The sequence below is a fragment of the Lipotes vexillifer genome, unplaced genomic scaffold, assembly GCF_000442215.2.
Source record: "Lipotes vexillifer unplaced genomic scaffold, Lipotes_vexillifer_v1.1 scaffold914, whole genome shotgun sequence".
NCBI lineage: Eukaryota > Metazoa > Chordata > Mammalia > Artiodactyla > Lipotidae > Lipotes > Lipotes vexillifer.
Window position 1 is genome coordinate 3,298,019 of NW_006780388.1, and position 26,833 is coordinate 3,324,851.

A 26,833-nucleotide genomic window follows, 5' to 3' on the forward strand; every position below is an offset into this window, starting at 1 on the left:
GGCAGTGGCGGCGGCGGCGGCGGCAGCAGCAGCAGCAGCAGCAGTAGCAGCAGCGCGGGGCGCCGGACGCCGGGACGGTGAGTCAGCATCGTCAGTCCCGCGCCGTCAGGGTGCTGGTCGTCGTTCCCCGGAGCTGCAGATAGAGCGGTGCGCCAACTCCCTGTGCTAGGTGCGCCTTCCTTTCTCCCCAGGTGGGCCAACTCCCGTCCCTCCAGGTGGGCCAAATCCGTTCCCATGTGAGGTGCGTCTCTCCCTCCTCCCCTCCCCCAGATCTTTCCCCTCCCCTCCCGGTGCTCCTCTTACCGGTCTGCGGTACCCGCGCCCCGGGCCAGGTGTGACAGCCAGGTGTTGGTACCAAGATCTTCGGGGTTGCGGAATGAGGCGAATACAAACATCCCCCCTTTAGGAACCTGTTCTGCAGAGGCACCCGCTGCTTCCCTGCGTGGGCGCCAGCCGCGGGCTTCTCCAGGGAAGCCTGCATCGCCTAGCGGAGGGGGGTCTCTCGCTACCCGAGGAGGACGGGGTTCCTGCCTTGTCCTGCTGCGAATCGAATCGCCGCCTGCACTGTCGGAAACTCAGACCAGTAGTGAGCGGGTTTGCCAGGTGCTTCTCCGTCCTCTAGTTAGGGGAAGGACAGCCCGCCAGGGGGCATCCTGCCCAATCCCCGTGGGTGCAGGGGAGCACCCCCACGTCAGGGGTTCCCCATTCTGGCCTCTAATTCGAGCACTGGCTGTGTGCATTGTTCCCGTGTGTCCCATGGTCCTGGGGACCTGGGCACCTCTTGAATGTGCTGTGTCACGTCGGGAATCGAGCTTTGCCAGGGCCATTACTCAGCATCTTTCAGCTAATTGCTTGTTAACATCTGGGCGGTTACTGGTACTTTGGCAAGGCGGGCTCCGGGTCACATGGCACAGTTTACCTAACTGGGTTCACATAGATTTTGAGTGTTGTCAGTTCTTCCTTTAAGAGAACATCTCAGAAGACCTGGGTCTGATCTTAGTGAACAGTGGGGTGTGTAATAGGATAAGAGACATAGTGCTGGTGAAAAAGTGGGCCAGGACACCTCCTGGGAACGCCAGTGACCGCCGCCACCCCCCAATCCCCGCCTCCGCAACACAAGACTGTGGTTTGTCAGGTGAGATTTGGCCCCTGTTGTGCCCTGCCTGCACCTGAGCAGGGCAGGGCAACAGGGGTGCCCCTTTATGCTGAGTCATTGGGTGGGGGTGGGGGAGTGGGATGAGATAAATCACTTCAAGGTAAGAAAAGGTTCCTGTACACAGTTTATTTCCATCCATCCGTCCATCCCTTCCTTCATTTTATGTGCCTTTGTTATTCAAAAAATGTTTCTGGAACTCTGCCAGCTTTGAAGCAGACCACCCCTAACCTGATCCCACCACTCCAGGTGCGAAGGGCTAAGTCCATGTTGTCAGGTCCTCCTGACCAGCATGTCCAGGACAGGAGCTCAGGACCCCAGGCAGAGCGGATATGCCAGGCCAGCACAGGGAGCGTGGGTGGTGGTGGCAGGTCAAGCGTGCAGTGGGCGGGTCAGGGTGCTTGCTGTCAGCGGGTGAGTCTGCACATTGGCCAGCAGTGGTCCAGGCCTGGGCTGGACCGCACAGTCCAGGTGACATGCAGGGATGGAGCAGGGGGTGATTCTCAGAAGGGTTTTGGAGGCTGGGCAGGAGTTTTCTCAGGACTAGTGGGGCTAATGGAAGCTGTGGCAGGCTGTAGCCCACAGCAGTGTCATGGCTTAAAGACAAAGGAGGAGCCATTGCTGGGGTGGGGAGGGGCAGGGTGGGAAAGGGTCCTGCTGGGGGAGTGTGGACTGGCTCGCCAAGGGGTACATCCTTTCTGGGAGGCAGGACTCAGGACGTGAAGAGGTTGGCATCACAGAAAGGTTACTCCTGGGACAGAGCAGGTCGGGGTGAGGGGGCAGCCTGCAGAGATTACTAGAGCTGGGAGCCCTAACTGGTGTGGGTCAGGGGAGGAGGAGTTGAGGGCTCCTCTGGGCTTCTGCTCAGCATGTGGGCCCAGGTGCACCAGCTCAGAGGAGGCACCTGTGTGTGGTTTGATAAGGAGCCAATGCTGCAGTGGGGCCACTCCTGCTAGGAGGAGGCAGTGTGGCCATGCTGGGGGACGGCTGGGGCGTCTGCACGTGAGCACTGCAGAAGTCACCTGTGTCCGGGTGTGGACCAGGCACAGGAGGGGCTGCCGGGCTCCCATGGAGGGTGGGAGGGCCAGGATGTGGCCCCAGGCAGGGGAGGGAAGAGGGACAGGGCCACCTTTGACCAGAGGGGTTTGGGGGTACAGTGCAGGGCTGGAAGGCAAGGCTGGGGTGACAGTTTAAAGAGTGAGCTGGAAACTGGGGACAGCAAGGAGGAGGGGGTCATCCAACTAGGGGTGGATTTGGGTGAGGGGCTACAGGGCCTGTGGTCATGCCCTGGGGAGCAGGTGGGAGCCAGAGGCTGTACCCTCTGTGTGGAGTTCACATTAACAGGAGACAGGTCTGTCTGTGGAGGAGTCCTGACAGGTCTGGGCCCCTAGGTCTGCGGGAGGCACCTGTTCAAGCACCACAGCACGGCCTGGAGAGGACAGGTTGGTGTGTGTGGGGGGGGTGTTTCCAGGTGGTCTCGATTGTTGTGAGTTAAATTATGTGCTCCCCAAAAGATATGCCTCCGCCGTAAACTCTCCGTCCCTGTACCTGGTGATGTGACCTTATTTAGAAACAAGTCTTTGCAGGGAATTCCCTGGTGGTCCAGTGGTTAGGACTCCACGCTTTCACTGCCACGGGCCTGGGTTCAATCCCTGGATAGGGAACTAAGATCCTGCAAGCTGTGCGGTGCTGCCAAAAAAAAGAAACAAGTCTCTGCAGATGTAATTAAGGTAAAATGAGGCCATTAGGATGGGCCCTAATTTGATATGACTGGTGTTCTTATAAGAAGGAAATTTGGACACACAAACACAGGGGAGGGAAGACCACATGAGGACAGAGGCAGAGGTAGGGCTGGTGTGTCCACAAGCCAAGGAATGCCAAGGATTGCCAGCAGAAGAGGCTGGAGGGAGAGTCCCTGGAGCCTCAGAGGGAGCCCAGCCCTGTGCACCTTGACCTCAGCCTCTGGCCCCAGAGTGGATTTGCATGAGTAGAATTGTGTTGCTTGAGGCCGCCTGGTATGTGGTGCTTGGTTTTGGCGGCTCCTGGACATGAATGGCCCTGCGTGCTTCTAGATGTCAGGAGGAGGCATCCTGGGGAGCAGGAGGCACTTGCTGCAAAGAAGCGTTGAGAAGCAGGGCCGGGAGGGGGCACCCACAGAGGGGAGTGGAGCCCCCAGGAGGAAAGGGGGACTGTGCAGGCCAGAGGCGGGTGCCGCCCCCACGGTCCCAGCCCCGCTGTCTCCCTGAGGGGCTCGGGTCGGTCTTTTCTTCCTGTCACCACTCTTGCATCAGGCCACCTTCTAGTCGCCTCCATCCCTGGATGTGGTCATCGGGTGCATCACAAACTGTTGGCGGGGCTGGTCCAGCTGTGCAGGCGCTACTGTCACAGTTGAGACAGCGCTGTGAGCAGCGCTTCACGTCTTCCTGCCGCTGCCCCAGGACTGAGGAGCTTGGGGTGCTGCCAGCCCAGGGCCTGCATTGATGTCCACAGCGTCCGGTGTCACATGCTCAGCTCCTTTGGCCTCCTCACACCCCAGAGCAGAGGTGGAAACTCCAGGGGCCCTGGCCCAGTTGCCACCCTGTGTTCACCAGCCCTTCAAATAGTTCCTCCCACAGTGCGGTACAGTCAGGGGATCCCTCTGGGCCGAGGGAGCCTGTGCCCCATTCTGTGCTCCTGGCTGTCGTTGCCAGTGGGGCCAGGACCAGGTCGTGTCTGCACATGGCGGGGATGAAACAGGGAAGGAAACAGACGTGGGGCCCCCTCGTCCGCCTTCCCGGGTGCGCATGGTAGCCTCGCCCTGGGGCAGAAGCTGCGCTGGGACCCCAGTGGGCCGCTAAGCGCTAGCATCGGGTGGGAGCCCTCCCCGTGGTTGGCTCAGTGGTCCCCATGGGGGCCAGGCAGGGAAGGGATGGGGCTGCCCATTGGGCTGGACCCCAAGTCTGCTCTGCATGTGTCTGGCTCCTGACTCCTCAGAAGTCACACGTCTCCTGCCCCGTTTTTCCCCCTGAGTGTGGTAGAGGGTCTTTCATTTGAAAGGCAGCAGCCCCCGCCCTGGGAGTGCGTCTCTCTGTTCCAGAGCCACAGTCTCATCCCCTTGCCCTCTTTTTTTTTAAAAAATAAATTTATCTGCTTATTTATTTAATTTTGGCTGCGTTGGGTCTTCGTTGCTGCCGTGGCCTTTCTCTAGTGGCAAGCGGGGGCTTATCATTGCGGTGGCTTCTCTTGTTGCGGACCATGGGCTCTAGGTGCATGGGCTTCAGTAGTCGTCGCGTGTGGCCTTCAGTAGTTGTGGCTCGCGGGCTCTAGAGCGCAGGCTCAGTAGTTGTGGTGCACAGGCTTAGTTGCTCCGCGGCATGTGGGATCTTCCCAGACCAGGGATTGAACCCGTGTCCCCTGCATTTGCAGGCAGATTCTTAACCACTGTGCCACCAGGGAAGTCCCCACCTTGCCCTCTTGACTCTTGGATCAAACGTGGCCACCCCAGCCTCCCGGCTCCTCCTTCCTCTGCTCCTGGGGGTCTGGCTGAGCCCCAGGGGGTGGGGGATCGTGGTCAGAGCTGAGCTTCCTCCTTTCTGGGGTGGGTCTGATTTGATGCTGCTCATTGGGTTGGACACTGTCCAGGGACTCTGACACTTGGCACCAGGCAGCTGGGGAAGGGGCAGAGGTGGGAGGCTGACCCAGAGCAGGCAGTTCTGACGAGGGTCCCCATGGTCCACCCCTGGGCTGGGGGCGTTGAGTGCCTTTGTGGCCTCTTGAAATGGGACTTGGTGCATCTGACCAGGCGTCATGAGGCACTGAGGCTCTAGAGCGCAGGCTCAGTAGTTGTGGTGCACAGGCTTAGTTGCTCCGCGGCATGTGGGATCTTCCCAAACCAGGGATTGAACCCGTGTCCCCTGCATTTGCAGGCAGATTCTTAACCACTGTGCCACCAGGGAAGTCCCCACCTTGCCCTCTTGACTCTTGGATCAAACGTGGCCACCCCAGCCTCCCGGCTCCTCCTTCCTCTGCTCCTGGGGGTCTGGCTGAGCCCCAGGGGGTGGGGGATCGTGGTCAGAGCTGAGCTTCCTCCTTTCTGGGGTGGGTCTGATTTGATGCTGCTCATTGGGTTGGACACTGTCCAGGGACTCTGACACTTGGCACCAGGCAGCTGGGGAAGGGGCAGAGGTGGGAGGCTGACCCAGAGCAGGCAGTTCTGACGAGGGTCCCCATGGTCCACCCCTGGGCTGGGGGCGTTGAGTGCCTTTGTGGCCTCTTGAAATGGGACTTGGTGCATCTGACCAGGCGTCATGAGGCACTGAGGGGCCCTGCGGCCAGCAGGGGGCATGGGACTGGGCCACACTGGAGAGGCTCACCTGCCTCCTGGAAGGGGTGCTTTGGGAGAGCAGACCCCAGAGGGGGGTTGGGGAGAAAGGTTCTGAGGTGGCAGAGCTCCTTGTGTGCTATGCCTTCGATGTCACCACAGTTTGCTGCGGACCTGCCTATGACTTTGTGCTGGGGAGGTCTCTCTGGCCCCACGCTGTGTCCCAGGAGCTCCTGCAGCCCCTCCCCTCGGTTCCCAGGCCACAACTTCCCTGAGTCGACCCTGTGGGGCTGTGGGAACTTTGGGGGCTGGCAGGCCTGATCTTGGCCACCCCAAGACAGCTTCCTGCTTGGTGTCAGGTCCCCAGGGTACAGGACCCCAGGAGGGAGTGTCAGGTGGGGTCAGCGCCGAGGGGGCCATGTTCCATTCCCCTGTCCCTTTAACAGACAGGCCTGGGGGGCACCGAGGGCTGCAGCAGAACACCCAGCTCAGTGCCCCAGGGGAGAACGGATGTGGGTCTCTGCTGTGACCCGGCTGAGGAGGTCAGCGCAGATGCCACCTGAGTCGTCCGTGAGCTGCTTTCCCCTGGACGTGGCCGTCCTGGAATTTTCTTTACTAGTCAAGCATGTTTATTTGGTCAGATTTTACCAAATGATTAGAAGTTGAGTCAGTGAGATGAGGGCTCTGTGTTGCTGAGGCTAGTAGATTGGCCCCAAGCCCAGACGGGTCCCCTCCGCCACGAGAGCCTGGCTTTCCCCTGCGATGACGCCGGTTCTGTCCTGCAGGATCCTCTTTAGACCTTCACCTCGGCGACATCAGCCTCGTGCCCCCAGATAAGGACCTGGAGGAGCACGACAGCCGTGACCTCGGACCCACAGGTAGTGCCTGCACCCGGTGCTTTCCAGGGCCTTCTGTTGTGGCTCTAAGGTGGGAGGGGTCCTGTCTCCATCCCTGCCCCCCCACCCTGAGGTCCCTGCAGAGGTGGGGGTCAGGCCTTCGTGGCCCTTCTGAGATGTTTAACCACTGCATTGGCATGAAGACAAATGTGTTAACATTAGATACTGAATCATTCTGTTTGACCTAAAAGTTTATCTTTCTTCTTCTGTTACTTTTTAAAAGATTTATTTATTATTTATTCAATTAATTTACTTTTGGCTGTGTCAGGTGTTAGTTGAGGCATGCGGGATATTTTGTTGCGGCGCACAGGCTTCTCTCTAGTTGTGGCATGTGGGTTTTCCCTCTCTAGTTGTGGTGCATGGGCTCTGTAGTTTGCGGCATGGAGGCTCTCTAGTTGAGGTGCCCGGGCTCAGTAATTGTGGCGGGAGGGCTTAGTTGCCCTGAGGCATGTGGGATCTTAGTACCCTGACCAGGGATCCAACCCGCGTCTCCTGCATTGTAAGGTAGATTCTTTACCACTGGACCACCAGGGAAATCCCTCTTCTATTATTAAAAGAAACCATTTCTGGGGGGCCCAAAAAGTACTGGGACCACCATGCCCATGGACAGGTTGGCCGGGCAGGGCCTAGTGTCTGAGCAGTGAGAGGTGCAGCCACGCCTCTCTGGGTGGGGGTTCCCCCAGCACCCCCACCCCCGGTGTCCACCTGCTCCATCAGCTCGGAGCGGTGCTGGGGGATTCCTGGGGCAGAGGATCTTGCTCCACCCCTCGCTAACCCGGCCCCTCCGCCCCACGCAGGTCAGCGGTCGCTGGGGGGCTCGGCGCCCGTGGCCATCCCAGGCTGCTTGCCCCGCTCCCCGTCCCTGCAGTCCTCGTCGTCCCTGTCCGCCTCCCCACTCGGCTCCTTCTCCCAGTCCCTGTCGGGGCCGCTCGTCTCCTCAGCCATGACGCCCCCCCAGCAGCCGCAAGCCCTCAAGTCGGAGCCCCGAGCGCTGGGCCCCCCAGCCCCGTCCTACAACTCCTTCGGTGAGCGGGGCTCTTGGGGCTCCAGGTGCGGGAGGCGGCCACAGCGTGGCCCATCCCGTCCCCGTGTCTGCTGCTCAGTGCAAGGTGCCCTGGGCAGGGGGTCTGGGGTTTGCACCTGAACCTCTATGGGGGTGTCATTGTGCCTGGGACCCCGAGCCGCTCTCGTGACACCACCACAGCGAGACCTGCCTCACCTGCAGGCTGCGGGGGTGTGATATCGCCAGAGACCAAGCGCAGAACCAGACAGATTTGCAAAAACAGGAAACTTGATTTAAATTTCTTTCCTTGAGAAATGTTATGCGATCTGTTTTGTTTTAAAAGAGTTGATATTTTAAAGTATCTGTTTTAATTTCTAATGACACATGGATGTCAATGGTTGTCACCCATGCAAACAAAAACCCTTGGGGGTCCTCCAGATTCTAAGTGTGTAAAGGGTTCTGGGACAAGAGTCTGAGCACTGCTGCCTCCACGATGCAGCCACAGAAACGGATTTGTTTCCTTTTCTGGTGGAGAGATTGGGGTCCCCAGAGCTTGCTGGGGAGATGCTTGTGAGGTCTCAGCACAAGAGCAGGCTCACATCCGGCTCCTCCACACTCAGGCTTGAATGGCGTCCCCGGCAGCATCTGGGACTTTGTCTCTGGCAGCTTCTCTCCCAGCCCGTCCCCCATCCTGAATGCTGGCCCCACGGCCCCTTCAGGCGCGAGTCCAAACAGTGCTGAGCTGGCCCGGGTCAGGCGGCAGCTGGAGGAGGCCAAGAGGAAGATCCGGCAGTGGGAGGAGTCCTGGCAACAGGTGAAGCAGGTGAGCCTGGGGAGGGGCCGCCGCGCAGGTGAGACAGGCGCGTGTGGTGGCTGCCGGCCCCGTCACTGCGGCCCCTGGGTTTCAGGCCTGTGACGCGTGGCAGCGGGAGGCCAAGGAGGCCAAGGAGCGGGCGCTCGCAGCTGACAGCGCCCGGCAGCTGGCGCTGCAGAAGAAGGAGGAGGTGGAGGCCCAGTTCCGACGGCTGCAGGAGGAGCTGGAGGGCCGGGGCTTGGCCTCCATGCTCCCCGGGCTGCGCGGCTGTGGTGACATCGGCGCCATCCCCCTGCCGAAGCTGCATTCGCTGCAGAGTCAGCTGCGCCTCGATTTGGAAGCAGTGGATGGGGTGAGTCTGGGTCTCGTTTTCAAGGCACTGGAGGGGGTGCATGGAGGTGGTGGGGAGCCGGCCAAGCAGCTTCCATCCACTCCCACCTCGCCTCCTCTTGGAGGCCATGCCCTCGTGGACAGGGGCCACGTTGCCTCACGCGGCTGGAGCTCTGGTGTTGTCTGGGGGCACCTCCCTGGGTCACCCTCCAGGGTCCCTGGTCACCCCCTTGCCTGGTGTAGCGTGAAAGCCGCTGCCCTCAGCTTAGTGGGAAAATCCTTGCACACCCGGGCATTTTGTTAGAACCTGGGGCATTGGGAAGGCTCCACAGCTCTGCCTCTCAAACACCGTCCCCTCCCCAGCTCACGGCCCAGGCCGTTGGGATGCACACCTCTCATCCATCTCCAAGGCACCATCATCCAGGTTTTGGCTGCTGTCGGCCGGAGGCTGGGTCCCAAGTCGGGGTCCATCCTGACCCGGCCCCTCCGTGTGGCCGCCTGCCTGGCTACCCTTCCCACACCACGTGGTGGCTCTGGCCCCGGGAGCCTGTCCCCACCCAAGGGTCTCGTGGTGAAGCCTCTCCCACCCCATCTTTTCGTTCCTGGGTGGCCCCCAGCAGGGGAGTCCACCCCACCCTGACCCTGGGCCCGGCCTGGGTGGGGGCGGGGTACCCCCTGACTGCGTCTCCCCCGCAGGTGATCTTCCAGCTGCGAGCGAAGCAGTGCGGGGTGTGCGGGGAGCGGGCCCGCAGCGCTGTCCTGCGGCCCTGCCAGCATCGTGTGCTCTGCGAGCCGTGCGCGGCCAGCGCACCCGAGTGCCCCTACTGTGCGGGCCAGCCCCTGCCCTGGTGACGGCCGCCTTGTCGCCCGCCTCCTGGTGCCACCGACGTCGGGACCCCAGCCCCAAACAGACCACCCACGGTCTCGTACTCTCCTCACAGACCCTGAAGGCCCTGTGGGGGGCTCGGCGGGCAGGGTGACTCTGCGGGGTTTGTGGTCCTGACGCCACTGTGACCGGATCCTGGGAGTTCACATCCCGAGAAGCACTTTGTAGACGGAAGAGTTTAGGCAGACGTTCCGAGTTGCTATAAGCTGCTTTGAGGTTCATGTTTTTAATATGCGATAATATGAAGCTTTATACGTGTACTGTGAACAGAGTATTTCCTATCGGTCTATTGTTAATCCATAGTACGGTAAACACATTAGGTTTCATATCTAAAATTAGTACTTATGGAGTGAGCATTTATCTAGTAGTGAGAAATGCCTAGGATTTTTACAGTTTCCAAATTAAGTGCAAACTAATAGTATTTATAGCAGAGTGATTATTGAGAGACACATACATGTAGATGTTTTTAATTTTATGAAGGGAACTCATTTCCTGAACACGTGCACATTAACTGGAGCGTCAGTGACAGTGCCCCGCGCCTACGGCCTCCCGCTCAAGTGCCTGCGCCTAGGAAAGCCAAGGAGCTGCGTGCTGTCCTTTCTCCCCTGGACTTGGTCAGCGCGGTGACAGTGAGGAGGGCAGTGGGGTGGGGGACCCGACGGGACGGGCGTCATACTGACTGTGCAGAGCCGTGTGGTGCTCCCCCTTCCCAGAGCTTGCTGGCGGGCGTCCTGGCTGAAGCCTCTCTCCACCCATGTGGGAGACCCTAGCCAGCCTCCAGGGCGACACTGCACCAGATCTGTTTGTGCAGGTGTTATGTTCGAGGGACCATGGGGTTGGGGAGGACCTGGCCGCCGTGCGGGGGCTGGGTGGCAGAAAGGCTGCTGGGAATGGGTCAGATTTTAGTGCCGGCTTCAGTCTTTTCTGTCTGCATTGGGTCACTTTCCCTAGGAATCTGGGAGGAAGTAAAACCTGTCTGTAGCTGACCCAGACTTTGCTCGTGGCAGATCCAGATTGGCATGAGAATCTTCCCAGAGTCTGCCTCCAGGTGCGGAGCAGGGGCTGGGCCCTGGCCCGGAAGGGACAGGATGCCCCCTGCTTGGGGCTGTGCCAAAGACTTTATATAGCATTTTTTAAGTGCAAGGTGACTAGGTAAAAATTTTTATCAGTGACCAAATTAGAATGTATTTACTATAGTGAGAAGTTTAAGACCTTTTTTTTTTTAACATAAGACAAACTGATAGGAAAGCTGTCATTTTTTAAGGTGGGTCCATGGCATCGTGCAGCTTGCCCGCTGCTAAAGGTAACTATATGACTTGGTTGTAGTGAATCTACTTTGTTTCTAATTATACTGATAATGATTTATTAGCTCTTAGAAATTACGTATATTTTGTGCTACTGCTATCACGGTTTAAAATTCTTTATTTTATTAATATTTATGCACTTGTTTCCCATTTCAGGCCTTTGGTCTTTTGGGGGGAAAATAGGACGTTTGTTATTGACATCTAGCCTAGATATTTTCAAATTATAAGCAAGAACAATTAAGCTTTAGGTGTATTTATAAGCTATTCCGGTCAGTTCTTTCTGTGGGGTTCGGGGTGGGGGTTGGAGGCGCCCCCTCCCAGGCACTCGCTGGCTCTGAGGACAGGTGTGTGGTGGGAAGACCAAAGAACCACCCGGAGTGGAGCTCCCGGGGCTACCTCGGGGCCCTCCCACCCCTGCTGCCTGTCTGTGGTGGCCCTGGTTTTCTGAGGGGCCACCCATGCTGGGCTCAGCCAGGCTCGGCGTCTCAGGGTGTCACCGCCCTGCAGTCAGGTGATGAAGGGGGGCGCTGGGTGTAGCAGCTGAAGCTGCGTGGTGCTCGGCGAGGCCGTTCTTGTTGCCGAATCTGTCAGCTCCTGAGTGTTCAGTATTAGCAGTGATGTTACATTGTCACACCATTTGTGTAACTGTGGTCAGCAGAAGACCATGACTCAGTGTGGATGCTTCATGTAGATTAATTTATGGAAGCCCCAATCTGTATGTCTGTTTTGAGTATTTAGAGGAGAATGTTATTGGAATGGAATTTTCTTAACCCAGAAGGTAGTATTTATAATGCATAATCATTTACTTGTAGTGAATTGTTTAAAGTTAACACTTGTTCAAATTTTTTTACACTATAGCATTTATGCAATGGTTTACAGAATTCATGGAATTATTTTTATCAGTAGGGAAATTAATTAAAACTTTGAATCTTTATTTTGTCTGCATCTTTGCACACAACCCCGAGAGCCTGCTGGCACAGAAGGAACAGGAAGGTGTCCTCTGGCTGTAACCTGTGGCCCTGTTCCTCCTGCCCCAGATCACAGGGTGTTCCCACGCAGTCCAGGGTCGCCTCGTAGCAGCTCTGCTGTCTTGTCCGTGGGTGTCCTGGGACCCAAGTGCTCAGAGCTGGAAGCTTCTGCCAAAACACCAGGCGGCAGGAGGTCAGGACCTGACCTGCAGGGCGGCAGGTCCCAAAGTGGGCTCAGCCCCAACACCCAGGCACAACTGACCTGCAGGCTTCACGTAGGGGAGGCCGTGCTGGGTCAGTATGCTTTTAAGTCTTTTCATCTCCTTTGACAGGGCTTTATGAGCCTAGAACAGGAGTTGAAATGGAGCAGTCAGGCCCTTGGTGGGAGGCCGGTCCCGGGCCCGGGAGCACTGTCTGTACCTCGTTACAGCTCTCCAGCGTCTGAAACACCAGGCCCTTGGCACCTCCTTCCTGCTGCACCGATTCACTTTGCTTTGGGGTCTTTAAATAACCAGCATCCTCAAAAATCGCCCTGAGCAACTTCTCGTAGCCCTGCAGGTGGAGGACGAGGAGGGAGCACTGCTGCAGCTGCACTGCTCCCTGCCCAGGCGGCGCCCGCCCTGTCGCTCACCTGGGATGTGATCAGCTCATCCACCAGGTCCTGCTCCACCCGATCCCACCTCTGTTGCAGGGCCGTGGGCAGGGCCGGGTACACTGAGAATCCAACAGAAACCAGACTGAGTGGAGCCCCTCTGCCCCCCACATCCCCCAGTGCCCCCTGCCGGCCCCGGCGCCCACCTAACAAGGAGTGGGGGTGGCAGACGAGGGGCGTCTCGAACGTCAGTGCGTAGACACAGGTGCTTGGCTCAGACACGTGGGCCAACCGGTTGGTTTTGCCACAGGTGAGCTCCACCTGGTGGGAAACCTTGGTGAGCGGATGGGGGGAGCGGGCCCCAATCCCACCCTCCTGCCCAGCCCACCTTGCTCTGCCGGCTCCGAGAGTGGCAGGAGTCACCGTCCCTCATCCACATGCCCCTGAAGGTGTTGTTGGCGATTTCCCACTCGTGCCAGATGCTGGGGAGGGGCAGAGTGGGTGAGGCTGGGTGGGGGTGGACGATGGACAGGTGGAGCTGCAGCCACCCCCAGCGCCGCTCACCCGAGGATCCCACTGTAGGCGTTCCAGCGGAAGGTCTGCTCGTGCTGTGTCACGTTATGGAACGGGCAGAGCTCGTACTTGTACCTGGGGGCACAGCGCTGTCAGGGGGTGTCCCAGGCCCTGGCCACGCCTGCCCCTGCCCTCACTCACGTGGACTCCACCAGGCTGAAGCACTTGCCAGAAAGTCTGGAGAGATGCACGGGCCCTGGAAGGGAAGAGCACGGCCTGCTGAGCGCGGTGCAAAGAGCAGGTGTGCAGAAACCCAGAGAACCAGGGCCATTTAGGAAAAGATCCAGTAGTTTAAACTTTAAAACTGGAGCAAAAGAGTTGGAGCAACATCAGCAAAGTACCAGACTAGGAAGCTCCAAGCTCATATCCCTGTGAAAACAGCAAGCGAACCACTACAAACCAGCTGAGCTAACCCAGTTCTGTAAATCAGGTCTACAGCAACCAAGTGAGCACCACTCAGCAAAGCCACGTGAGGAGCAGGCTGACCTCATCCAGCCTAGCTGGGGGCTGCCGGGAGGACTGGTCTCTGTTTTGCCCAACTCAGATCACCAGGAAGGAAAGGGAGCTGCTCATGAAGGCTGCAGCGGGGCAAGGGGTTATGGTTGGACACACACAATAGGCCATCCAGGACCTGAGGAGGAGCTGGGGTGAGACTCTTGCAGAACCAAAGACAACCAGGAGCAGCCTGTACACAGCTGCCCCTAGACTCCGAACACACCCAGCCTGGTGGTGAAGGCCGCCCCAGCATGGGGCCAGGCTGCAAAGGAACCGCAGCCTCTTCAAAGGAAAACCCAACAGAACCACCTGGGAGAAGCCCAGACACTGGACTGATAGAAGACTTCAGTTAAACAAATGGCTGAAATATGCGTAAGGACCTGGAGGGAAACACAAAGAACTAAAGTCTATCAGGCAAATGACATGTAGGCAGAGAGACGAACAGTATCGAAAGGAACCAAAAAAATCTGGAGCTGAAAAATACAACTGAAATAAACCCACAAAAGGGGTTAACAGATTTTGAGCAGAGAAAAGAACCAGTGAAGAGATGGCAGGACACACAGTGGGAGTCCCTGAAGGAAGAGAGGGGCAGAGAGAGTATCTGAGAAATGACTCTCCCAACTTGACAAAACACATGAATCTACACATCCAAGCAGCTCACTGAACTCCAAGTACAATAAACTCAGAGAGACCCACACCAAGACACAGAAGAAAACTGTCAAAAACCAAGTCCAAAGCAGCAAGGAGTGACTCATCACATCAAGGGATCCTTATAAGATTACCCGCCCATTTCTCTGCCACACTTCAGAGGCCAGAAAGCTGTGGGATGGCAGAAAAAACTGTCGACTGAGAAGTCTAAATCCAGGAAACTATCCTCCAAAAATGAGGGCAAAATCAAGACACTCCCAGATAAACAAAAGCTGAGGGATTTCGTTACCACGAGGCCTGCTCTGGAGAGAGTCCTTCCAGGAAAGGCAAATACACTGGCAAACCCAAAGCAGTATGTGATTCTGATCTGCAAACTACAGGGTTTAAAAAGATGCATAAAAATAATTACAAATCTACATTTAAAGAGGTAATTTCTGAAATCAACAACAAAGTTGGGGGAGGGACAGAGCTGTACAGGAGAAGTCTTTGAATTTATACCAATTTCAATCATGTACAAATTAGACTTAACAGCTTTATGATCATATGTAATCCCCTGGCAACCACAGAGGAAATACATACTAATACACAAAAGTAAAAAGGACATCAAAATATGTCACTTAGAAGTAACTCAACAAAAAGGAAAGGAGGGAATGAGAGACAAAAAAACTATAAGACAAATTTTGCTGTTTTGTTTCCTCTAAATCTTTCCTTATCAATGACTACTTTAAATGTAAACAGATTAAACTCTCCCATTCAAAAGGCACAGATTGGTCAAATGGGTAAAAAAAATGTGATCCAACTATATATACTGTTTGTAAGAGACGCATTTAAGATCAAAGACACAAGCAGGCTGAAAGTGAAAGGATGGAAAAAGATATGCAAATAATGAGAGAGAGCAAGGATGGCCACACTAGTATCAGACAAAATAGACTATCAGGGACTTCCCTTGCTCGTCCAGTGGTTAGGAATCCACCTTCCAATGCAGGGGATTCAGGTTCGATCCCTGGTCAGGGAACTAAGATCCCACATGCCTCAGGGCAACTAAGCCTGCGTGCCACAACTACTGAGCCTGTGCACCACAACTAGATAGCCCACGTGCCACAACTAAAGAGAGGCCTGCGCTGCAACGAAGAGCCCACTTGCTGCAACAAAAGATCCCACATGCCAAAATGAAGATCCCTGCCACAACTGTGGCCTGACAGACCCGATACAGCCAAAAATAAAAGACTATCAGTCAAACGCTGTTGGAGATAAAGGAAGACATTATTCATTGATAAAAAAGGTCCATTCACCAAGATTATAACAATTACAAACATATGGGCACCAAACACCAGAGCTCAAAAACAAAGCAAGCATTGACAACTGAAGGGAGAAACAGGCAGTTCCACAATCCTTGGACATTCAACACCCCAGTTCTAAGGACACAGAGGACCTGAACAACACTAAAACCACCAGACCTAATCGACAAATACAGAATATCCCACCCAACAACAGCATAAATTACATTTTTTAAGTGTACCTGGAACATTCTCCAGGACACACCATATGTTAGGCCACTTAATAAACTTAAGAAGACTGAAATCATAGTTTCTTTTCTGAACATAATGGAAACCAGAAATCAATAACAAAAGCAATGTGGGAAATCCACAAACATATGGAAATTAACACAATCTTAAAGAACCAATGGCTCAAAGAATTCACAAGGGAAACTTGTTTTTGTTTCAAAATATTTTCTAAATACAAGGTACCAAAAATTATCAGATACAGTGAAAGCAATGCTAAGAGGGAAATTAACAGCTGTAAACATATTCAAAACAAGATCTCAAATCAATAACCTAACTTTTACACTTTAAGAAACTAGAAAAAGAAAGCTAGCAAGCTGGACTTCCCAGGCGGTCCAGTGGTTAAGACTCCACACTTCCAGTGCAGGGGGTGTGGGTTCAATCCCTGGTTGGGGAACTAAGATCCCACATGCTGCATGGCACAGCAAAACAACAACAACAACAACAACAACAAAAAACCAAAACTAGCAAGTAAAAGGAAGAAAATAAAGATTAGAGCAGAGACAAATAAAACAGAAAAATCAGTAAAACCAGAAGTTGGTTCTTTGAAAAGATCAACAAAATCGACAAACCTTTAAACTAGATTTACTGTAACAAAAGAGAAGATGGGCTTCCCTGGTGGGGCAGTGGTTAAAAATCCGCCTCCCAATGCAAGAGACACGGGTTCGAGCCCTGGTCTGGGAAGATCCCACATGCTGTGGAGCACCTAAGCCCGTGCACCACAACTACTGAGCCTGCGCTCTAGAGCCCATGAGCCACAACTACTGAAGCAAGCCTGCGCACCTAGAGCCCATGCTCTGCGACGAGAAGCCACCACAATGAGAAGCCCACACACCACAACGAAGAGTAGCCCCACTTGCCGCAACTAGAGAAAGCCCGCACGCAGCAACAAAGACCCAACACGGCCCAAAATAATTAATTTAAAAAAAAAGATTCAAATTACTAAAATCATAAACAAAAGGAGGGACATTACTACCAATTTTACAGAAATAAAAAGGATTACAAGAAAATACTATGAAAATTGAAGAAGGGGGAACACCTCCTGACTCAATTCTATGAGGCCAGCATTCCCCTGGTATCAAGGCCAAAAAGATACCTGACAAGAAAGGAAAACTACAGACATCAACATCCCTTGTGAACGTCAGTGCAAAAATCCTGAACAAAATACTGGCAAACTGAAATCAGCAGCACATTAAAAGGATTCTACAGGGGCTTCCCTCGTGGCGCAGTGGTTGAGAGTCCGCCTGCCGATGCAGGGGACACGGGTTCGTCCCCTGGTCTGGGAAGATCCCACATGCCACAGAGCGGCTGGGCCCGTGAGCCATGGCCACTGAGCCTGCGCGTCCGGAGCCTGCGCGGCCGGAGCCTGTGCTCCGCAATGGGAGAGGACACAAGAGTGAGAGGCCCGCATACCGAAAAAAAAAAAAAAGGATTCTACAGTGTGAAAAAGGGGGGTTTGTTCCTGGAATGTAAGGATGGTTCAAAATTTAAAAAAAAAAAATTTTTTTTAATACACCCCATTTACAGAATAAAGGGGGGGGAATTATCATCTAAATTGTTGCAGAAAAAAGCACCTATCAAAATTCAACCCTCTTTCATGATGAAGGAGGATTAGGAGGAGACTTCCTCAACGCAATAAAGGCCATATATGCAAAACCCACAGTGAATAGCTTACTGAACGGTGAAAGACTGAAAAACCTTTCCTCCCAAAAGCAGGAACAACACAAGGAAGCTCTCAGCACTATTCACTATTCGACATTGTACTGGAGGTTCTAGCCAGAGCAATTAGGCAAAAAAAAGGAAAGGCATCCTAATTAGGAAGGAAGAAATAAAATTACAATGCCATGTTTGCAGATGACATGATCATATATATATAAAACCCTAAAGAGTCCACAGGAATATATTAGAGCTACTAAATTCAGCAAAGTTGTAGGATACAGAAGTGACACTAAAAACCAGTTGTGTTTCTATACAACAACCCAACAGACAACCCAAAAAGGAAATTCAATGAAACAATTCCAGGGATTTCCCTGGTGGTCCAGTGGTTAAGACTCTGCGCTCCTAAGGCAGGGGGCCTGGGTTCGATCCCTGGTCAGGGAACTAGATCCCACATGCCACAATGAAGATCCCACACGCAGCACCAAGGATGGATTCCCAAAGGACCCCAAATAGTCAAAACTATATTGAAATAGAAAAGTTGAAGGACTCAAAATTACTGATTTCAAAGCTTACTTCAAGGGGAATTCCCTGGTGGTCTAGTGGTTAGGGCTTGGTGCTCCCACTGCCAAGGACCCAGGTTTGATCCCTGGTTGAGGAACTAAGATCCCACAAGACGCGCAACACCGTCAAAAAAAACAAAACAAAACCAAAAAACCCCACAAAGCTTACTTCAAAGCTACAGTAACTAAACCAGTGCAGTATCAGTATAAAGACAGACATGTAGACCAACGAAACAGAACAGAGAGCCCAGAAACAAACCCTTGAATATATGCTCAAAGGATCTGTCAAAGTGCTGAGACCATTCAGTGGGGGAAAGGACAGACTTTTCAACAAATGGAGTCGGGAAGCTGGATGTTCATATGCACAGGAATGAAAGTGGACCCTTACCTCACACCATGTACAGAAATTAACTTAAAATGGATCTGAGACTGAAATTACAAAACATAAGGGGAAATCTTTGACATTGGCTTTGTGCTTTGGAAATGATTTCTTGGATACAGCATCAAAGGCAAAGGCACCAAAAGGAAAACTAGATAAATGGGACTTCAGAATTTAAAACTTTGCAAGGAAGTGTTGAAATACAGAAAGTGAGAAAGTATTTAAAAATCACATTCCTAACAAGGGTAATATCCAAAACATATAAAGAACTCCTATTAACAACAACAGCAACGCCCCAAACAACCCAATTAAAAAATGGACCAAGGATTACTAGACATTTTCCTGAAGAAGTGAAAAATAAGTAAATACAAATAAAATCCACAATGAGATATCACCTCACATCCATTAGGATGGCTACTATCCAACAACAACAACACAGAAAAGAATAAATGTTGGTTAGGATGTGGAGAAATTGAAACCTTTGTGCACTGCTGGCGGGAATGTAAAACGGTGCAGCACTGTTGAAAACAGTTTGGTGGTTCCTCATAAAGCTTAAACGTAGATTTATATGATACAGCAAATCGACTCCTGGGTATGTGAACTGAAAGCAGGAACTCAGATGCTGCACACCCATGTTCAGATCAGCATTATTCACAGTAACCAAAAAGTAAAAACAACCCAAGTGTACACTGATAGATGAATAAGCAGAATGTAGTATATATGTGCAATGGAATATTATTCAGCCTTAAAAAGGAAGGAAATCCTGCCACATAAATGAACCTTCAAGATATTGTGCTAAGTGAAACACACCAGTCACAAAAGGACAAGAATTATATGATTCCACTTACATGAGGTACTTAGTTCATTCGAGCTGCTGTAACAAAATACCACTGGGTAATTTTACAACTACAGAAATTTATTTTTTCACAGTTCTGTGGGGGTTTGAAGCCCAAGATCAGGGCACCAGCACAGTCGAGTTCTAGTTCACAGAGGGTGCCTTCTCACTGTGTCTTCACATGGTAGAAGGGACTAGGGATCTCTGGAGCCTCTTTCTATTATAAGGGTATCAATCCCATTATTGAGGGCTCCACCCTCATGACTTCAGCACCTTCCAAAGACCTCAACTCCTAACACCGTCATCTTTTTCAGTTATGATTTCAACCTGTGAATTTCAACCTGTGTACACACAGTGACCACAGCAGGGATGTAGAGTCATTAAATTCATAGAGACAGAAAGTAGAATGTCGGGGGCCAGAGGCTGGGAGGGGTGGGGAGTTGTTTAATGGGGACAGAGGTTCAGTTTGGGAAGATGAAAAAGTTCTGGGGATGATAGACGTGATGTTTGCCCAACAATATGGATGTGCTTAATGCCTCTTAACTGAACATCTAATAATGGTTAAAATGGTAATTTTTATGTATATTTTACCACAGTAAAAAGAGGGTAATTCATATTTTCTTATACTAGCAAAAAGAAACACCAGAAGACTAAACATAAAATAACAACAAACAGAATCAAGGCAGTATGGGACTTCCCTGGTGGTACGGTAGTTAAGAATCCACCTGCCAATGCAGGGGCCAAAGGTTCAATCCCTGGTCTGGGAAGATCCCACATGCCTTGGAGCAACTAAGCCCATGCACCACAACTACTGAGCCTGCATGCCTACAGCCCATGCTCTGCAACAAGAGAAGCCACTGCCATGAGAAGCCCACGCACCACAACAAAGAGTAGCCCCTGCTTGCTGCAACTAGAGAACGCCCACGTGCAGCAACGAAGACCCAATGCAGCCAGATAAATACATACATACATACAAAGAATCAAGGCAGTATGGCACTGGCATAAAAACAGGGAGTCCAGAAATAAAACCACACATATACAGTCAACTAATTTACAACAAAGGAGCCAAGGATATACAATGAGGAAAGGATAATCTCTTCAATAAACGGTGCTGGTTAAACTGGACCACTATCTTACACCATACACAAAAATTTAAGTTGAATGTAAGACCAGAAACTATGAAACTCCTAGGAGAAAACATAGGTGATAAGCTCTTTGACATCGGTCTCAGTGATGATTTTCAAAATCTGACTCCACAAACAAAAGCAAAAATAAACAAATGGGACAATATCTAACTACAAAGGTCTGCACAGCCAAGGAAACCATCAACAAAATGAAAGGCAACCTACTGAATGGGATAAAACATCTAGCAAATCATATACATAAGGGGCTAATATCCAAAATGTATAAAGAACTCACACAATAGCAAAAAAAACAATCCAATTAAAAAATGGACAGAGCGTCTGAATAGACATTTTTCCAAAGAAGACAAAGAAATGACCAACAGGCGTATGAAAAGATGCTCAACATCATTAATCATCAGGGAAATGCAAATCAAAACCACAATGAGATATCACCTCACACCTGTCGGAACAGCCACTATAAAAAAGACAAGTGTTGGCGAGGATGTGGAGAAAAGGAAAACTTGCACACTGTTGGTAGGAATGGAAATTGGTGTGGCCACTATGGAAAACAGGATGGAGGTTCCCACCAAAATTAAATATAGAACTACCATATAATCCAGCAATTCCACTTCTGGGTATTTATCCAAAGAAAACAAAATCACTAACTTGGAAAGATATCTCCACCCCCCTGTTCACAGCAGCATTATTTACAATAGTCAAGATATGGAAACTACCTAAGTGTCCACTGATGGATAAAGAAAGTGGGGTATACATATACAACAGAGTATTATTCAGCCATAAAACAAGAAATTGCCATCTGCAACACGGATGGACCTTTAGGGCATTATCCTAAGTGAAATATGTCAGAGAAAGACAAATACGTTATGATCTCACTTATGTGGAAAACAAAACACCAAGCTTATAGATACAAAGAACAGATCAGTGTTTGCCAGAAGCAGGGGATTGGGGGGGACACAAAGTGAGTGAAAATGGTCAAAAGATATAAACTTCCAGTAATAAGCCCTGAGGATATAATGTACAGCACAGTGACTACAGTTAATAATATTGAATTGAGTATCTGAAAGTTGCTAAGAAAGTAAATCTTTTTTTTTAAATTGAAGTATAGTCGATTTACAATGTTGTGCTCAATTTCTGCTGTACAGCAAAGTGATTCATTTATACATATACATTATTTTCCATTATGCTTTATCATAGGATATTGAATATAGTTCTCCATGCTACACAGTAGGACCTTGTTGTTTATCCATTCTACATATAAAAGCTTACATCTGCTAACCCCGAACTCCCACTCCATTTCTCCCTCAACATCCCCCCCCGCTTAGCAACCACAACTCTGTTCTGTATGTCTGAGTCTGTTTCTGTTGTGTAGATATGTTCATTTGTGTCATATTTTAGATTCCACATATAAGTGATATCGTATGGTATTTGTCTTTCCCTTTCTGGCTTAACTTCACACGTTGCTACAAATGGCATTATTTTGTTCTTTTTTTTATAGCTGAGTAGTATTCCATTGTATATATGTACCACATCTTAAGAAAGTAAATCTTAAACGTCCTATCCAAAGAAGACATACAGATGGCCAAGAAGCACATGAAAAGCTGCTCAACATCACTAATTATTAGAGAAATGCAAATCAAAACTACAATGAGGTATCACCTCCCACCGGTTAGAATGGGCATCATCAGAAAATCTACAAATGCTGGAGAGGGTGTGGAGAAAAGGGACCCCTCTTGCCCCATTGGTGGGAATGTAAACTGATACAGCCACTATGGAGAACAGTATGGAGGTTTCTTAAAAAACTGAAAATAGAAGTACCATAGGACCCAGCAATCTTACTACTGGGCATATACCCAGAGAAAACCATAATTCAAAAAGGCACATGCACCCCAATGTTCACTGCAGCACTGTTTACAATAGCCAGGTCATGGAAGCAACCTAAATGTTCCATTGACAGACGAATGGATAAAGAAGATGTGGTGCATACATACAATGGAACATTACTCAGCCATAAAAGGGAACGAAATTGGGTCATTTGTAGAGACGTGGATGGACCTAGAGACAATCATAGGGTGAAATAAGTCAAAAAAACAAATATCGTATATTAACGCATATATGTGGAATCTAGAAAAATGGTTACAGATGAACTGGTTTGCAAGGCAAAAATAGAGACGCACGGCTTCCCTGGTGGCGCAGTGGATAGGAATCTGCCTGCCAATGCAGGGGACACAGGTTCAATCCCTGGTCCGGGAGGATCCCACATGCCACAGAGCAACTAGGCCCGTGCACCATGACTGCTGAGCCTGCACTCTGGAGCCCGTGAGCCACAGCTACTGAAGCCTGCATGTCTAGAGCTCTGCAACGGGAGAGGCCACCACAATGAGGGGCCCATGCACCACAACGAGGAGTGGCCCCCGCTTGCCACAGCTGGAGAGGGCCCGCACACAGCAACGAAGACCCAACACAGCCGAAAATAAATAAATTTTTTAAAAAAAGAGAGACACACAGATGTAGAGAACATATGGACATCAAGGGGGGAAAGTGGGGGTGGGGTGTGGGCGGTGGTGGTGGGATGAAGTGGGAGATTGGGATTGACATGTATATACTAATATGTATAAAATAAGTAATTAAAACGTGCTGTATAAAAAATTTTTTAAAAAAAATCTTAAATGTCTTCATCACAAGAAAAAAAAAGGTTTTGGTAACTATGTGTGGTGTCAGAGAATAACTAGACTTATTCCCATCATTTTGCAAAATATACAAATAGTGAATCATTATGTTGTATACCTGAAACTAATATGTCAATTATACCTTAAAACAAACAAACAAACAAAACAGCAAATGGCCCTGGACAGGGAGCACAAGGCAGGAAGGAGAGCTCAGGGCGTATCTGTCCTAAGGTTTACATGTGAACCACGTAGACATGCTAATGTGCTCAAAGGTAAAATAAAAGGATGACATTAAAGCCCCTACAGCTGAAATCAAAGCAAACGAACCGAACTATACACAGTTAGTAACGTCACTTCACCGGAAGAAGAATCACTCTCAGTGACTTAAGAACAAGTACTGTTAATGAGTTAATAGCAGTAATGCCATATTAGTTTTCAGGCCATTATAATGTGCTGTAGAATAGAGCAAATGACCATGTGACGATACCAGGCATCAGAAGCCACAGCCACTAACATGGGACCAAGTCTCCTACAGATCCCACTGTAGAGAATGTCTTAAGGCCTGAGGCTGTGGAGGGGACTGAGGGGCGGGGGTGGGGGGGTGCAGAGGGGCCAGCTTGGAAGAAGAGGGCACTGATTCCTGTGGGTTCCCGCCTGGGGCAGGCAATGGCATAACCCGCCCCAGTCTCTGGCCAGAGGATCTGGGACAGAGGGAAGCCTACCCAGCAGCTGGAAGGCGTGGGGTGGTATCAAAAAGGACAGCGGGGGTGGAGGGAGGGAAGCCTGCCCAGCTCTCTGGCTGAGCCCTGCATGCATGAACCACCAAGCAGGGAGGTCGGTCCTGGGTGAGCTCTGCCCAGCCAGCTGCCTCAGCACACCACATTCTCCCAAGGGAGAGCCGGGCCAAGGGTGTATCCAAAAGTATCAGACATAAAAGCAGGCAAATGCGACCCACCCCCAAGAGAACAGGCAAACATGGGAGACTGACCCCAACAAACACAGATGATGTTGGAAGTAGAAGAGGATTTTAAAGCAGCTATTGCAACTATGTTCCAGGGTGTAAAGTAAAACATGGTAATAAAGAGAGAGGGAATCTCAGCAGATAAATAGAAATTAGAAAAAGAACAGAAACTCTAGAAATGAAAAAAGTCAGAAATAATTAGCAATTTAAATCCAGCAATATATAAAACATATGTATTCACTGTGCCCAAGTGGAGCTTACTCCAAGAACACAGTGTTGGCTCAACATTCAAAAACCAATGCTACCCACTATGTATACAGCCTAAATGAGAAAACCCATCATCCTCTTGATAGGTTTAAAAAAAGCATTTGACAGGACCCAACACCCATTCATGGTAAAAACTCAGCGACCAGGAACAGCAGGGAAGGTCCTCCACCTGAGAAAGGGCTACAAATGCCCCTCTGCAGACCCTGAACTGAAGGTGGGAGACCGAGGCCAGGTAGGGGGGACGCCTCTCCCGACTGCTCTCCCGAAATTCGAGGCCCAGCCAGGGTGAAGGCACACAACTGTACTCCAGCTAATAGATGAAGAAACGTTAAACACCACGGGAATGCAATGAACAAAATCCAGAATGTGGGAAACAAGAGACCCAGTTTCCTCAATAAATTGCAAGAAAATGGAGGGCATCTATAGATTCAAGGAAACTGAAGCACACGTGGGTGTGTGTCAAGCACACACAACACACAGACCTTCCATACTGACTCAGACAAACCAACCACCTATTAAAAACTATGAGACTGGGGCTTGCCCAGTGGTGCAGTGGTTGAGAATCCGCCTGCCAATGCAGGGGACACGGGTTCGATCCCTGGTCCGGGAAGATCCCACATGCCGCGGAGCAACTAAGCTCGTGTGCCACAACTACTGAGCCTGTGCTCTAGAGCCCGTGAGCCACAAATACTGAGCCTGCATGCCGCAACTACTGAAGCCCGCACGCCTAGAGCCCATGCTCCACAACGAGAAAAGCCACTGCAAGGAGAAGCCCACACACCGCAAAGAAGAGTAGCCCCCGCTCACCGCAACTAGAGAAAGCCCACGCGCAGCAATGAAGACCCAACACAGCTAAAAATAAATAAATAAAATAAATTTATATTAAAAATTATGAGACAGTATTAGCAACATACGGAAGCACAGAGGGGATTTTTGTTGCTTGATACTGTGGCTATGCCCTTGAAGAGACACACACCAAAATATTTACAAATGAAATAAGCTGTGGGAAATTTGTTTCAAAGTAACTGCAGTGGCAGGGTGAGGGTCGGGGCTGGGTGAGGGTGCCTGGTGCCTCACATACCCTTTCTCCACTTTTGCATGTGCTTGAAATTGTAACACACTATTTTTTTCTAAGTTAAGGAAAAAACAAAAGTAAAAATATGTATGGCAAGCACTAAAACTGAACATAAGCAGAAACGTTATGGATCCAACTGCAAGTCAAATTGATGACAGAGAAAACAATGACCTGGTGAAGGTTGGACCACAGTGCCCTGCTGTCCATCTTTGGCTGGATACACTCCAAAATAAACTGCAAGAAAACCTCACTCACTCGTTTCATGGTTAGTAGTAATATTGCTATTTTAAATCTGAAACTATTTTATGTAAATTATAGGAAAAAGCCAGTAAATATATTTATGTGACTAAAGAACCCAGCTTTTTAGTGTTAGGGGAAAAAACAGGAATAGAAAATAAAGGGGAGGGCTTCCCTGGTGGCGCAGTGGTTAAGAATCCGCCTGCCAATGCAGGGGACATGGGTTCAAGCCCTGTTTGGGAAGATCCCACATGCCGCTGAGCAACTAAGCCCGTAAGCCACAACTATTGAGCCCGCGTGCCACAACTACTGAAGCCCAAGTGCCTAGAGCCCATGCTCCGCAACAAGAGAAGCCACCGCAATGAGAAGCCTGCACACCGCAACGAAGAGTAGCTCGCCATAACTAGAGAAAGCCCATGCACAGCAATGAAAACCCAATGCAGCCAAAATAAGTAGATTATTTAAAAAAGTAAAAAAAAAGAAAGGGGAAAATAAAAACCATGTAATACTGCATTTCAATTTGAAACTTAAAATCACGTTTCATCTATTCTTCCAGCACGAATACATCTATGTGTGTGTATGCGTATGCATGCTTTTTACCTTGAAATAATCATAAACTTATAACCACAGTACATCACCAAAACTAGGAGATTGGCGTTGGCACAATACAACTAACTAGACTACAAACCGTACTCGGATTTCAGTTTTTGTATGTGTTCAGCAATAAGAAAAAGCTACTGATACATGCAACAACACAGATGAATCCCAAAAACATGATGCTGAGGAAGACTCCAGACATGGAAGTGTATGCTGACTTGCTCAGCTGAGATCCAAGCACGGATGACACTATTCTAAAGCAAAAGAAGCCAGAGAGTGATGGGGTGGGGTATTTAAAAGGGACACATAGGAATCTTCTGGGTGATGGAAATGTTCTCAGTTTTGTTTGGGGTTGGTGATTACATGCATGTGCTCAATTTACAAACTTCATCAAACTGAACATGTCAATTATACCTCAATAAAAATAGGGTTTAAATCTGAACCAATAATGATGTTCAAAAAGGAGAGAGAAAGAAAGGGGGGGAAAAGGAACACTCCTCTTTACCAGAGACCACCAGCCAACAATAAATGCAGAAGGCATGAGAGAAGCAGAGTTCTGCACTCCTCTACGCCATCAGACTGAAGCAGGAGGCCACCGGGGGCAGCATGTCCACTCAGCACCAAAGGAGTGCTCACGGATGGCACACTGAGGGCAGAGAAACCTGCCTGCCACCGCTAGACCCTGGCAGCACTCAGCCGCAGTCGCATGATGCCTACCTACAAAGTATTTGTGCCCAAACTGCTTAACCTGACTGTAATCAAGCTTCCAGGCCATTTACAGAATATACTGGGGAAAGCAGAACAAGCTAATGACCTCACAAACCAGACAGATCTGGTCAAACATCCTGTAAGACAACTGGCCTGGCACATAGCCCCTTGACTGATTCCCGTGTGGGGTGGGTCCTGGGACAGCTGTAGAAGGCATTCC

General features: G+C 50.6%; 2 protein-coding genes and 1 non-coding gene across 3 annotated transcripts in view; 2 read left to right on the forward strand and 1 right to left on the reverse strand.

Moving 5' to 3' along the window:
• The window catches only part of UNKL (unk like zinc finger), a 43,974-nt gene extending 34,626 nt beyond the window's left edge, over positions 1 to 9,348 (forward strand). Inside the window, exons 11-15 of the mRNA XM_007453583.1 lie at positions 6,239 to 6,331; positions 7,147 to 7,374; positions 7,973 to 8,175; positions 8,261 to 8,518; positions 9,193 to 9,348. Coding sequence (XP_007453645.1) covers positions 6,239 to 6,331; positions 7,147 to 7,374; positions 7,973 to 8,175; positions 8,261 to 8,518; positions 9,193 to 9,348 — 938 coding nt within the window. The remainder of the gene's footprint in view (positions 1 to 6,238; positions 6,332 to 7,146; positions 7,375 to 7,972; positions 8,176 to 8,260; positions 8,519 to 9,192) is intronic.
• Positions 9,349 to 11,593: 2,245 nt separating this feature from the next.
• The window catches only part of GNPTG (N-acetylglucosamine-1-phosphate transferase subunit gamma), a 17,531-nt gene continuing 2,291 nt past the window's right edge, over positions 11,594 to 26,833 (reverse strand). The window contains exons 4-11 of the mRNA XM_007453584.1: positions 12,961 to 13,015; positions 12,811 to 12,894; positions 12,635 to 12,728; positions 12,453 to 12,567; positions 12,286 to 12,368; positions 12,075 to 12,206; positions 11,917 to 11,998; positions 11,594 to 11,822 (exon numbers count right to left, since the gene is read on the reverse strand). Of these exons, the coding sequence (XP_007453646.1) occupies positions 11,725 to 11,822; positions 11,917 to 11,998; positions 12,075 to 12,206; positions 12,286 to 12,368; positions 12,453 to 12,567; positions 12,635 to 12,728; positions 12,811 to 12,894; positions 12,961 to 13,015 (743 nt within the window). The 3' untranslated portion in view covers positions 11,594 to 11,724. The remainder of the gene's footprint in view (positions 11,823 to 11,916; positions 11,999 to 12,074; positions 12,207 to 12,285; positions 12,369 to 12,452; positions 12,568 to 12,634; positions 12,729 to 12,810; positions 12,895 to 12,960; positions 13,016 to 26,833) is intronic.
• On the forward strand, positions 17,552 to 17,624 carry TRNAR-CCU (transfer RNA arginine (anticodon CCU)). The gene has a single exon. It is a non-coding gene; the product is annotated as a tRNA-Arg (tRNA).